Genomic DNA, 14,987 nt, shown 5'->3' on the forward strand with positions numbered 1-14,987 from the left:
GGGCTTTGGTTATATGTCCTGATTAGCATCTCTTCATTACCCATACACCATTTTTCCCCACCTGTGTCTGACATGTTCGTGTCTTCTGTATCCAGTCAGTGTTACGGTCACTTCTTTATCGAAACAATTCCAAGCTCTCAGCAGCAGCGTGTCACTCTGTAGGATTTAAAATGCAAAGAAGGAAAAATGAGCCCATTAAAATGTTGGTTATATAAGCACCTTTCTGTCTTTTTTTTTTTTTTTAATAGCCCATAATGACAAAGTGAAAGCAGGTTTTTAGAAAATATAGAATTTTATTTTACTGACAAAAATAGGTTATTTAGGGGTTACGTATCTGTACACACCCTTAGCCTAATACTTGGTTGATGCACCTTTGGCAGCAATTACAGCTTCAAGGCATCTTGGGAAAGAAGCTATGAGCTTGGCACACTTGTTTCTGGACATTTTTGCCCATTCTTCTTGGCATATCCTTGCAAGCTCTGTCAGGTTGGATGGGGAGCATCGATACACAGCCATTTTCAGCTCCTTCCACAGATGCTCAATTGGATTCAGGTCTGGGCTCTGGCTGGGCCACTCAAGGACATTCACAGACTTTCTCCAAAGCCACTCCTTTGTTCTCTTGGCTGTGTGCTTCGGGTCGTTGTCATGTTGGAAGGTAAACCTTTGCCCCAGTCTGAGGTCCAGAGCGCTCAGGAGCAGGTTTTCTTCAAGGATCTCGGTGTACTTGGCTGTATTCATCTTTCCCTCCATCAGGACTAGTTGCCCTGTTCCCACTGCTGAAAAACATCCCCACATCATGATGCTGCCACCACCATGCTTCACTGTAGGGGATGGCAGTAGCCAGGTGATGAGCGGTGCCTGGTTTCCTCCAGACGCGACACTTGGTATTCAGGTCAAAAAGTTCAATTTTGGTTTCATCAGACCAGAGAATCTTGTTTCTCATGGTTTGAGAGTCCTCTAGGTGCCTTTTGGCAAACTCCAAGCGGGCTGTTATGTGCTTTTTACTAAGGAGTGGTTTCCGTCTGGCTACTAAAGGCCTGATTTGTGGAGTGTTGCCTGGATGGTTGATCTTCTGAAAGGTTCTCCCATCTTCACAAGGATACGCTGGAACTCTGTCAGAGTGACCCTCGGGTTCCTGCTCACATCCCTGGCCAAGGCCCGTCTTCCCCGATCACTCAGTTTGGCCAGGCAGCCAGGTCTAGGAAGATTCTTGGTGGTTCTAGACTTCTTCCATTTACGAATGATGATGGCCACTGTGCTCTTTAGGACCTGTAAAGCTGCAGCAATTTTTCTGTACCCTTCTCCAGATCTATGCCTTGACACAATCCTGGTTCTGAGGTCTGCAGATAATTCCTTTGACCTCATGGCTTGGACTTTGCTCTGACATGTACTGTGGGAACTTGTGTTGGCAGGTGTTGGCAATCCCCAATCATGTCCAATCAATTGAATATACCACAGGTGGATGCCAATTAAGTTGTAGAAACATCTCAAGCAGTATCAGTGGAAACAAAATGCACCTCAGCTCACTTTTGGGTGTCATATGGGTGTGCACACTTATGATATTTTACATTTTGATTTTTAATAAATTAGTACAAATGTCTAAAAAACTGCTTTTACTTTGTCATTATGGGCTATTCGTGTAGAATTTTGACAAAAAATGAACTCAATCTATTGTAGAATAAGTCTGTAATGTAATAAAACATGGAGAAGGTGAAAGGGGTGTGCAGACTTTCCGGCTTGACTGTAAATTTTAACACTCTCTGCTCCAGTTTTGAAAAGGAAGGCATGAGTCCAAAGCCAGTATGTAGCCAGTTCAGCCAGACCCATGATTGACCTGGGAGCTGGCATTCAGCAGGTTTTCTAGATGGTTCTTGGTTAAGCCATGTAGGCTGGTATTGCACATCTGACACTCTATCCTTCATCTGGGCATCTTCATGCAGATGGAAATTTGCTAGCAGCTAAATCTGGTACAAAGCGTCTTTTCCCTTTATGTGATGAATGCATTTTGTACATGGTCCCTGTAAGAATTAAATAAAAAAAAAAAAATCTGTCCTCTACCCTGGATGGTGATAGTGGGGAAGTCCTGCTAATTTCTTTTGCAACAACTGCAAAGCGTTTACAGTTTATTCTCCAAAGAAGAGCATCACGGGGTAGACTGGGGACCAGGCTGTCTGGCCGGTTTGCCTTGGCAGCAAGCTTCAGCACAAGATGCTCGCTTCCGATGTTAGCAGGAGCAATGCCTGCAAGGACTGGGAGCATATTTGTTGGAGTTGAGACCAGGGATCCAGAGATAATACTCAGGGCATCGTTAATAACAGCATCTAGCGCTCAATGTGACAACTGTGGCTCCAAACAGGGGAGGCATGCTGTGCAGTGGAGTATATAAGTGCGAGTGCGGACATATGAAGGGTTCCAGCAAGCTTTCTGATGAGGTTTACATGCTTTTGGGTCTTTTTGGCTAATTTCTTAAGGTGTGGGGCAAACGTGAGGCTCCGATCTAGAGTTAACGTAAGATAAATAGGTTCTGGTTGGAATCTCAGCTTCTTTCCTTCATATATGATGACTAACAATTTTTTTTAAAGCTAGTCTATTAACAAGATGGAAAGCAGAACATTATTTTCTTTTAGCTTACATTTAGGTGCCACATCTTAAAATAGTCACCCAGAGCTCTAAGGTCATCTTCAAGGATGCACTGGATGGTGTCAAAGGATTTGCTGAGCAACCTAGTGCACCATCAGCACTACTGTTCAAAGCACTATACAAATAGAAGTGTGTGTGTGTGTGTGTGTGTGTCTATATATATATATATATATATATATATATATATATATATATATAGAGAGAGAGAGAGAGAGAGAGAGAGAGAGACAGACACACACACACTTTATATATATATATGTGTGTGTGTGTGTGTATATATATGTATATCTCATCTCATTATCTCTAGCCGCTTTATCCTGTTCTACAGGAAGCTGGAGCCTATCCCAGCTGACTACGGGCGAAAGGCGGGGTACACCCTGGACAAGTCGCCAGGTCATCACAGGGCTGACACATAGACACAGACAACCATTCACACTCGCATTCACACCTACGGTCAATTTAGAGCCACCAGTTAACCTAACCTGCATGTCTTTGGACTGTGGGGGAAACCGGAGCACCCGGAGGAAACCCACGCGGACACGGGGAGAACATGCAAACTCCACACAGAAAAGCCCTCGCTGGCCACGGGGCTCGAACCCGGACCTTCTTGCTGTGAGGCGACAGCGCTAACCACTACACCACCGTGCCGCCCTGGTGCAAAGATGTTTAAAAATATTTTTCAACATCTTGTGTTGAAAAATATTTTCACTCGTTTGCTTCACTCGCTTGCAGATATGTTCATCATTCAAAGATAAACTTCATATCTTTATGCAACCATGTAATATCCTCTCTCTCTCTCTCTCTCTCTCTCTCTCTCTCTCTCTCTCATATATATATGGTCATAAACTTGTGGACACCTGACCATCACACCGCATGTGTTTGTTGAACATCCCATTCCAGATTTAGTCCCCACTTTGTTATAATAACCTCCACTCTTCTCTGAAGACTTTCCACTAGATTTTGGACTGTGGCTGTGGGGATTTACCCATTTGACCGCTCACTCACTTTGTGCACAGGGGCATTGTCATGTTGGAACAGGTTTGGGCCCTTTCATGTAATGCTACAGTATATAAAGACATCCTATAGAATTGTGTGCTTCCTACTTTGTGGCAACAGTTTAACGAAGGCCCACGTATTGGGTGTATTGATGTGTCCACAAACGTTTGAACTGAAAGTGTAGTTATAATATCATTGCAAGATTTTTGGTAAATAGTCGGTCACTATTAGAACCTGTTTTGCTCAGATTAGAAGTGATCAATAACAGAATTGTCATGCTGGTATTAGAAGAAACATGGCATGTTGCACAATGAAGTGGGCGGTCTTTTCTGTACTTTGTTCTCTGATGGGTAAATTTATTGTATCTCTTCTGACCTTACTCATTTTTTTTAAATCTTATTGATAAAAATATTGTTCATCGTACACTGAGGCAAGACAAAAGAAAGGAAAAGAAAGGCCTGGTGATTCTTCAAAAAGAAGCATATACCGGTAGAAGCACTTTCTTCTGGCCTGTCTCAGAGCTGTGTGTGGAAGCAAGTTAAAAAGAAAGGGAGAAATCCCACACTGGTTTCACCTGCAGGGGAATAACAGGCTAACAACGGACTTTACCTCACTATCAATAAACCATTCTCTCACCACTGTGCACCCACACCCCCTATAAAACAGCATGTGTGTCTCGGTGTAAAAATGTTTTGTTTGAATCTCCCACAAGTATCTCAGACACTCATGTACATGGAAAATTAAGTACATCGATCCAAAATTTTAGCACCGCACAGCCTAATCAGAACAGTGTGGGATGTGAGAACAAACTTGATACTGTACCGTACACTAATCTCCCACTGTGTGTGTGTGTGTGTGTGTGTGTGTTTCAGGAGTGGATGTGAGCTCCATACACCAGATGAAGACTCAGAGAGCCTCCATCATGCTGTCAGACGTGAGACAGCTGGTCAGCAGCGGAGCCAATGTCAACCAGAGAAACGAGGACGGAGTCACACTGGTGAACAAACATTCAGCTCATCTAACCTCAACTTTAACTCACTTGTTCTGTTCATTGTACTTATCTACCTTTTAGAAATACTCTTGTAAATGATGTTCGTTGTGAAGTACATCTTAGCTGCATTTAAAGGATTAATAATGTAAGCTATAATTCTAAAAAAAAAAATTTAAAAATCTTCACATGCTTGGGGAGTTTTCCTAATGACGTGTGTGAGTACAAGAGCTGAAATTTTATATGATGGATATTAAAATCACCGTTTTGTTTCCTTATTTGTAATTTATCACCATTTCATATTCTTGAAAGAGTAATAACAAATGATGCAAATGAAGTCTTTGCAATATAAACGACATAAACTTTAAATATGTAGTATTGTTTGGATGCTTTTCTGCTTACCATGGTTGTAAAGAGTGGTTATTTGACCCAGTTATTTCCAGTTCAAGTATAATAAAAGACAAAAATCAATTGGACACTTACAACATATGAATGCAGTGCAATAAAATAATTTCTCATCTTTAGCTAAGCTCACTAATATTGCATGCTTAACTAATTGAGCAACTCAAAAAAAAAAAGCCCTGACGTTTAAGATCTGGTTAATTTTGCACCTCTATTGCAGAACACTCCCAAATAGATCACAAATGTTTAATAAGCTCAGCGAGATGCAATTACTGAATATATACAGACTCCTTTCAGTGCTGATTGCTGTTGCTTTTTTTTTTTGTGTGTGTGTGTGTGTAGTTGCACATAGCTTGTGCTAGCGGCTATAGGGAGGTGGTGTATCTGTTACTGGAGAGCGGAGCAGATGTAGTGGCCGCAGACAATAGCTACTGGACTCCACTCCACCTGGCTGCTAAATATGGGCAGGTCAGTCTCTTCATTTTGTTCCGCTGTCACGAATATCCAGCAGCTTTATCTTCCTAGAACATGTGTGACCTTCATCAATCACTTATCCATGCCTTAGCTGTTAAATGTTTTGTAATTGAAGCACCCAGTTTAAAAAGGCAAACATCAGTGTGCATGCAGTTGAAACTGGAAAGGTCAAACCTGGTGAAATATTACGAAACAAATTCATTCGGCTTCGTCATGGGCATTTGATGATTATTGACATTCTGATTTACTGCAAACCCTCTTGCACAATGCAGATCATCCACCTAGTGTAACGCAGCCCCGCCGTATAATGGTTTGACTCAGCTGATTTGCATTCACACAGGGAAAGCATAGCATAGTGTCTGTCCGTGTGTGCATTTGTTCATGAGCAAATGGTCCCAGTCAGACTGACACTGTTCTCTCTCTTATCAACCCTGCTTGTGCACAGTCACTTAAAGGTGGGGTACGAGATTTTGGAATAACGGTTCCCGCAAGCCATATTTTGAAAAGAAACAGGCCCGCCCTCGCCATGCTCCCACCCCCCGCGTCTCCACCCCCCTCCCCCTTATAAAGCCTGAGAAATTCCGGCTTTATAATGGGTGTCTATTTCATTACACACCAGTGGAGCTCGTTAAGTTAAAGTGTAGAAAGCTTGGAAAAATAGCTCAAACTTTCTCATTTAAACTGTGTTTTCAGCCCCAATTTTCACTCCACACACATCATTTTCTCAAAAGTAGTAGCCACACTTGTCCTGATTCACACAATGTGTCTACCTACACGATAGGACTTGCAGTTTTTGAATGAGAAGCCTGAAAGTGAAGAGAGGACAGCCGCGCTTCCCCATAGACTGCCATTATAAACTTGGCAGAAAAGTCACTCGTTTTTAACTCGCTCTAGTGACCTCATTTTTTACACTACAGACAAAAAAAATTACATCATTGTGTTCAGGAGAGCCTTGTGGCACTCACTGTGAAAAGATTTTGTGAATATCTCCTTCCGTTTTCGTGTAAATCCCCGTTGTTTGGAGGGAGCGCACTGAGAAAATCCTGCGCTCTGTGTGACACTCTGCTCGCAGCGCGCAGGTTGGGGGAGGGGCTGCTCGCGCTCTCACACACAGAAGGGCCGGGCTGGTCGCGGGCTTCAGTCTGATTGACGTGTCAGTATCCAGTCATTTTGAGGTGGTATCTCGATATGATTGGATGGCGTTTTTCCTTTATTTTACACTGTAGACTGGATTAAAATATTTCGTTTTTGGGTCAAACCTTCTATTGTACTGCTTGCAACATGGGTGTGAGGAGCTTTTCAAGCAATATGGTAAAAAATACTCCTGAAAAAAATCTCATACCCCACCTTTAAAGGGGAACTGAAGGCAAATTTTTTTAATCAAAATTCTATTTCTCTCATTTTATTAAATATAAGAATGCATTTTTGATAGCTATTTTGTCACTGCTATAGCAAGTTATGAGTGTTTGAAATATGCTCTGTAATACATCAGTCCATATGTCAAAGCGATGGCTGTAAACGAGATTCGTTGAGACCTGTGCGAGACATCGTAGGACGGAAGTAAAACGTACAGCCAAAATCAAAATGACCGACATCTGCCAACGTTGTCAAAAGACGCGCGCGCCTTCTTTCGAATGCTGACGTAATCAAGCCGGAAGTTTTGTTTGTTTTGAAAGCAATCAGGAAAGTTTGAAAAAAGTAGGCCGTAATCGTCATTTAAACTCGTTTTTGTGCAATATTTCATTTGGAAAACAGTTTTCAAAATGGCGGCACTGACACCTGGCTGACACTTCACGTTTCGAAGTCTCGCACAAGTCTCGCGAAGATCGCGTGGATAAGTGACGCCTGCCGCGGACCAAACGAACTAAATTCAACATGGCTGAAAACCGAATAGGCCGATAAGTAGAATATTTAATTGCAATTAGTTGCCAATATGAGTCATGATATAAGGTTACTAAAACCGAAAACGTAATTGAATAACGTGTTAATTAAGAAATGAAGCAAGTTTAAAAATGACTTTAGCATGGATTAAAGTTTTCCGTCGTGTGACGGATTTCCGTCAACTGAACTCTCCCAAGGCCAAATGTGAGGTCGGTGCTGATCCGAGGAGAATTAAAATGCCGGGTGGTTGGGTAGAGATTGGGTTATAACACTGATGTGTTGCAACACCATCAACTATCAGCAGGGTTTATTTAACTTTTTTGTTTTTGAGCCATGCTTTCATGCATGTTCATTTCCTATGGTTGATCATGTTTAAACGTTCGCTGTCTACGGTGCGGCATTAAAAAAACATGCGCTGTCAAAATTGGCAAAATACATTCCCATGTGCTTGGCGTGCTTGTGTCTGACCATTTCTGTTTTGTATTAAATTAAATCTTGCCAAAATGACTTAGTTCAAACTTGGACATATAGAAATAGAGCATGTTAAAAAATAAACCCCGGAAAGCCCGCTCCTCTGCTTCAGCCAGACTTGAAGACCCGACGGTGCAATGCTTGCAGACTGTCAGAAGTAATTAGACCTAAATTTATAGCTAACAAATCAGCAGACGCCCCAACAATTATTATTTTCGTTAGGCCAATGTGTAAGGTATGTTAGAACCGTGCCTTATAGCCTACGTTATATCACAATTTAAAGGACGTTTGAGGAGTTGGAGGCTGCGAGCGCCATGATGTTCCGACATGCGCTAAACTTTATTCCCTGAAAATCATACACCAGCGTTCAATGCCCCAAACAGTCAAAATGTCTAGAAGACTACGGTTAAATAATAATCATAGCCTACTAAGTTAAATTACGTCAAAACATCTGTTTCTGGCCTATGAAATGATGGAGGAAAATGAGAACGAACGCAAAGTAGATAGCAGCCAACTTCACGCGATCTTTTAGGTAACTTAACACTCGTGTTGGCCACAATATTTCTCTTAATAAAATCTTGAATTGTTTTTGAAGTCGTATTCAACACAAAGTAAGGTCAAACCCCAATTTTAATTTAAGCGAAGATCCAAACTTTTTTCTATATTGACGTCGAGCATAGAGGAGCATGTCATTCTGCTTTTGGTTTCGGCAGCATGGATGCGCTTTACATGAAAGAAGGCACTGATGTGTCTGCCATCGATAAAGGTGTAAAAAACAAGTGGAGGTGGGCTTGGCTGTACGAAATAGGTGAAAACGGAAAGCTATTTAGTTCATGGTGCAAAAAACTAAACATTCCAGGCGCTTGCATTTGTGTGGTTTGCCACAAAGAAATAATATACGGAAGCAATGGAAAGAAAGTGCAATAAATTGAATATATTAATCCATTAATTAATTGATAATAAAGTTATCAGTTCTAAGTTAACCATTCTCAGAATTTCATCAAAATCCACCCATAACCCCCCCCCCCCCCGTAGAATTTCATTGAAATCCACCCATAACCCCCCCGTAAATTTTCAGTCAAATAATTTTTTTTTGCTTTAATCCATGCTTTAGTTCTCCTTTAAATCTCTTAACGACATGTTCATTAATGTGATTTAGTTGCTTTGTAATGGAGGTGTGATTGCTCTTTGGTAGTGATAGAGCGACTGGTTTATAAAGTGAAAGGTGGATTTATTGAGGATTTGAGGACTCGTGCTGACTTGATCAAATATTTAATTACATTTAAAGGATGCCAGATTGGGCTCCTGACAAAAGCAGTTTCTTTTTCTGTGATATTATTTACCCTGCTTTGCTTTTTCAGTCGGATACATATACAATTAAATTTAACACCTTTCTCAGCCTTTCCCACTTTTTAATGGTATTATTTTTTCCATTTCCTTTTTTAGCTCATCCGGCCGACAGGCGATGAGCTTATGCCGTCACGTGTCGTCCGTTGTTCGTCTGTTGTCTGTCCACATTTCACGAAAATCACTTCACTGATTTTTATTCTTTTTGGCAGGAAGGTAGGTCTGCCTGGGGTGCATATAGCTTCTACCCAAATTTATTATTATTAATTGCAATTAATTAAGATATGGAGTATTTAAGCCCTAACAAGCAGTTTCCACACAAATCGCTTCTTCTCCCTCAATTCTTCATTGATTTTGATTCTTTCTGGCATGAAGGTAGGGGTACCTAGGGTGCATGTAACTTCTACCCAGATTTGCTTAATTATTGATGAAGTTATGGACTAATTAAGCCTTAATGAGCGGTTCAACAAAAATCGCTTCTTCTCGGTCAATTGCTCGCCGTTTTGGATTCTTTCTGGCAAATAGGTCGGTATTCCTAGGGTGTACCGGTATATAGCTTCTATATATAGCTTGTATATAGTGTTTATAGCTCATCTCATCTCATTATCTCTAGCCGCAACATTTATTGCGGAAGGTGGCCCACTTTAGATCGTTCCTTCTGTACTAGATGGGGCCGGAGTGAGCTACGCCGTCATTGACGGTTTCGTTGTATTTCTTTCTGTTAGGACTTGGACTGTTTTGGCCTCTAGAGGCCGCTGTTATTTCCTTTTCATGTCGTGTTTATTTTGGCCTCTAGAGGCCGCCACTGTTCCTGTGTTTTGTGTTTGTGTTAATTGCCTAATTATCTTCACCTGTGTCCTTAATTAGTTTGTCTATTTATACCCCTGAGTTCAGTCCTCTTGTCACGGAGTCTTTGTGCTGTTATGTTTATCTCCAGTTTCCTTTGTACTGTGTTTTTTGATCTTCTTAGCTTTTGTATTTTTGCACTTTGCTTTTCTTTTGGATTATACTCTTTGGTTTTTTTTTGTCTTTTGTTTTGCCCTGTATATAGTGTATATAGTTTAAATAAACCTTTTGATTCTTTTTCTACTTCCGCCTCACGCCTCTGCATTTGAGTCATCCCCCTGGTGGCCTAGTGGGGGTTTGCTGGATTATCACACCAACGAACCAGGTTCGAATCCCAGCAAAACCCTAACAGAAAGACTCCGTCATGACCGACTCAGCAGAGGCTGCTTCAACTGTCTACCCGGCCAACCTTCAGGGAATTATGGCAGCTTTGACACGCTTCGGAGCGACCATGGACGCTCATGGACGTACGCTCACCAGCCAACGTGAGGCCCTCGCTCGCCACGAGGAACTGCTTCAGCAAATTGGGAAAACCCTGGCACAGCTGACATCTCTGCCTGCATCTCCTGCTCCTGATCCAGTTCCTGCTCCTGATCCAGCTCCCACTCCTGCTCCAGTGCCTCCTGCAATGCTGCCTTCTTCACCTCGCGAACCCAGCCTTCCTGCACCACAGAGGTATGACGGCAAGCACAGTGAGTGCCGAGAGTTCCTTACCCAGTGTCAACTCACCTTTGAGCTTCAGCCTACCACCTACACTACGGATCGCCGCAAGATTGCCTTTGTGATCACCTTATTAGCTGGTAAGGCGCGAGCCTGGGCTACTGCTATCTGGCAAAGACAGGGACCTGAGTGCTTTGATTTCCAGCTGTTTTCTGAAGAGATGCTTCGGGTCTTCGATCAGGCAGACATCAGTACCGACGCAGCCCGAAAGCTCATGTCCATCCGGCAAGGAGGAAGCGTCGCAGATTACGCCATCTCGTTCCGAACACTCGCAGCAGTAAGTGGATGGAACGAGACTGCCCTGGTGTCAGCCTTCCACCATGGTCTGTCTGACCCCATCAAGGACGGTCTGGCCTCTATTGGATGCCCAAGTGACCTCGAAACCCTCATCTCACATGCTATTCGTCTGGACAACAGGATGAGAGAACGCCACCAAGCCTTGAGCCCCCCCAGCCTCCCTACCTCTACCTGGAGACCGTCTACCTCCTTCAGTGACTGTCCAGAACCCATGCAAGTGGGTCGTACTCGCCTCTCCGCATCTGAGAGGGAGCGCAGAAGGAGGGACAAGTGCTGCATCTACTGTGGCAAGCCTGGTCACTTCCGAGCATCATGTCCCGAACTCTTGGGAAAAGGACCGCCCCGTCCAGCCGAGGGAGGGTTGTGACGGGGCCTACCCTCTCTCCCGGACTCCCTGGCCAAGGAATCTACATCCCGGTCTCCATCTCCTGGGGTGAGTCTGTCCACTCTTGTCAAGCTTTGATAGACTCAGGGGCGGCTGGGAACTTTATGGATATTCACTTTGCCCAAAGCATCAATATACCTACTGCACCTCTTGAAGTCCCTCTGTCTGTGTCTGCCCTCGATGGCCAAGCGTTAGGTGATGGAAGAGTCACTCAAGTTACTTCTCCAGTCTTCCTCCAGTCTCAAGGTCACAAGGAAGAAATATCCCTGCACCTGATTCCTTCACCTGAGTTCCCAGTTATTCTAGGCCTTCCTTGGCTTACTCGCCACAACCCTCGCATAGACTGGGTAACAAGCCAGGTTGTGGAATGGGGCCCTGCATGCCATGCCTCTTGTCTGCTCTCTAGCTCTCCTGTGTCTCCTGCCGAGCCCCCTGATCTCACCGAGTTATCTCAAGTTCCCACAGAGTACTGGGATCTCAAGGAGGTATTCAGCAAGAGCAGGGCCGCCGTTCTTCCTCCGCACCGGGCCTACGACTGTGCCATCGACTTGCTCCCTGGGACTACCCCTCCTCGTGGCAGACTGTTTTCACTCTCTCAGCCAGAACGCAAGGCCATGGAGGAATACCTCAAAGATGCCCTGGTCTCTGGGTTTATTCGACCCTCCACTTCACCTGCTGGAGCCGGCTTCTTCTTTGTCGGCAAGAAGGATGGGGGGCTCCGACCATGTATTGATTACAGGGGCCTGAATAAGATCACTGTGCGCAACCGATATCCCCTTCCGCTGATGTCCACAGCTTTCGACCTGCTCCAAGGCGCCACCGTCTTCACCAAGTTGGACCTACGGAACGCATACCACCTCATCCGTATCCGACAGGGAGACGAGTGGAAGACTGCCTTTAACACCCCGTCTGGGCACTACGAATACCAGGTGATGCCCTTCGGACTCACCAACGCACCAGCTGTTTTTCAGGCCCTAATCAACGACGTCTTAAGGGACATGATTAACCTATACGTTTTTGTCTACCTCGACGACATCCTTATCTTTTCCAAGACCGTGCAGGAGCACCGCCACCATGTCCGCCAGGTTCTCCAGAGGCTGCTACAGAACAATCTGTTCGCCAAGGCCCAGAAATGCGAATTTCATGTTCCCGAGGTCTCCTTTCTGGGATTTATTGTACGGACAGGCCAACTCCAAATGGACCCTGCCAAGACCCTGGCCGTCCGGGATTGGCCTACTCCCAAGTCCGTTAAGGAGGTTCAGCGGTTCTTAGGATTCGCTAACTTCTACCGCAAGTTCATCAGGAACTTCAGTTCTGTGGCAGCACCCATGTCTGACCTCACCAAAGGGACAGGTGGATCTTATGGCTGGTCTCCTCAGGCAGAAAAGGCGTTCAAAGACCTCAAGGACCGCTTCTGCACGGCACCCATTCTGGTTCTCCCGGACACCTCCCAACCATTCATCGTGGAGGTGGACGCCTCGGACAGTGGTGTCGGCGCGGTGCTCTCTCAACGTTCGGAAGGAAAGCTGCACCCCTGCGCTTACTTCTCCCACCGCCTGAGTCCTGCTGAGTCCCGGTACGATGTGGGGGATCGAGAACTGCTAGCGGTCAAACTGGCCCTTGAGGAGTGGAGGCACTGGCTGGAGGGAGCACAACATCCATTCCTGGTTTGGACTGACCACAAGAACCTGGAGTACCTCCAGCAAGCCAAGAGACTGAACCCTCGACAGGCTAGGTGGGCCCTGTTTTTCAGTCGGTTTGACTTCACCCTCTCATACCGCCCCGGCTCCAAGAACACCAAACCTGACGCACTGTCCAGACTGTTCTCTGCCACTAACAGGGAGAATGAAGTCGGGCCTATTATCCCTGTGTCCCGGATTGTGGCCCCTGTCCGCTGGGGTATTGAGGAGGCTGTCCGACGAGCCCAACGCCAGGACCCCGGTCCTGGGACGGGGCCACCAGGCCTCTTGTACGTCCCACATCAAGCCCGGGCCAAGGTTCTCCAGTGGGGTCACTCTTCCCCTCTCACCGCCCACCCGGGAGCTCGGAGGACCCTGGACTTCCTGAAAAGACGCTTCTGGTGGCCTAACATGGAGAAGGAAGTAAGGTCATTTGTCCTGTCCTGTGAGGTTTGCACCAGAACCAAGAACCCACGACAGCGTCCCCAGGGTCTCCTGCATCCTCAGACCATTCCCCGGCGTCCCTGGTCCCACGTGGCAGTCGACTTTATCACGGGTCTCCCTGAGTCACAAGGTAACACGGTCATTTTGGTCTTAGTTGACAGATTCTCCAAGGCCTGCCGCTTCATACCACTGTGCAAACTCCCCTCTGCTCTTGAAACTGCGAAACTTTTGTTTAATCATGTCTTCCGAGTCTTTGGTCTTCCACAGGACATCGTCTCAGACCGAGGGCCCCAGTTCTCCTCCCGAGTGTGGCACGGGTTCTGCAAGGTCATCGGAGCCACTGCCAGCCTCTCCTCTGGGTTTCATCCACAGTCCAATGGTCAGACGGAGAGGCTCAACCAGGACCTGGAAACCACCCTGCGAGGCCTGGCTATGGATAACCCGACATCGTGGAGCACCTGGCTGCCATGGGCGGAGTACGCCCACAACACCCTGCAGTCATCGGCCACCAAGCTGTCGCCATTCCAGTGCCAATTTGGGTTCCAGCCACCTCTGTTCCCGGACCAGGAGGAGGACGCGGGGGTGCCCTCGGTCAACCAATATGTGAGACGGTGTCGCAAGACCTGGAGCAAGGTCAGGAAGACCCTCATACAGACCTCCAGAACCAACCAGACTCAGGCCAACCGCCATAGAAGACCTGCACACGCTTTCCGCCCTGGGCAGCGTGTTTGGCTGTCCACTAAGGACCTTCCACTGCGGGTGGAGAACCGCAAGCTTGCTCCTCGCTACATTGGCCCCTTCAAGGTGGTGCGCAGGGTGAACCCTGTCTCCTACCGGCTCCAGTTGCCCCGGACTCTGAGGATCAACCCCACTTTCCATGTTTCCCTGTTACGGCCCGTACTGACATCTACGTATGCCCCTGCCCCTAGGAACCCCCCACCCCCCCGCATCTTCCAGGGGCAGACTGTGTTCACTGTGAATCGCCTGCTTGACTCCCGCCGGGTCCGTGGCGGCTTGCAATATCTGGTGGACTGGGAGGGCTATGGTCCTGAGGAGCGCTGCTGGGTTCCTGCTCGGGATGTCCTAGATAAAGAACTGTGTCGGGACTTCCATTCGGCCCATCCGGATCGCCCTGGGAACGTCAGGAGACGCTCCTAGAGGAGGGGGTCCTGTTAGGACTTGGACTGTTTTGGCCTCTAGAGGCCGCTGTTATTTCCTTTTCATGTCGTGTTTATTTTGGCCTCTAGAGGCCGCCACTGTTCCTGTGTTTTGTGTTTGTGTTAATTGCCTAATTATCTTCACCTGTGTCCTTAATTAGTTTGTCTATTTATACCCCTGAGTTCAGTCCTCTTGTCACGGAGTCTTTGTGCTGTTATGTTTATCTCCAGTTTCCTTTGTACTGTGTTTTTTGATCTTC

The 14,987-nt window shown here is 45.9% G+C and overlaps 1 protein-coding gene across 1 annotated transcript in view; it reads left to right on the forward strand.

Annotated features, from left to right (window-relative positions):
- myo16 (myosin XVI) overlaps positions 1-14,987 on the forward strand; it is a 250,670-nt gene that overhangs the window by 77,357 nt on the left and 158,326 nt on the right. Inside the window, exons 6-7 of the mRNA XM_060929678.1 lie at positions 4,509-4,633; positions 5,369-5,494. Coding sequence (XP_060785661.1) covers positions 4,509-4,633; positions 5,369-5,494 — 251 coding nt within the window. The remainder of the gene's footprint in view (positions 1-4,508; positions 4,634-5,368; positions 5,495-14,987) is intronic.

Source organism: Neoarius graeffei, chromosome 9, assembly GCF_027579695.1.
Source record: "Neoarius graeffei isolate fNeoGra1 chromosome 9, fNeoGra1.pri, whole genome shotgun sequence".
Taxonomy (NCBI): Eukaryota; Metazoa; Chordata; class Actinopteri; order Siluriformes; family Ariidae; genus Neoarius; species Neoarius graeffei.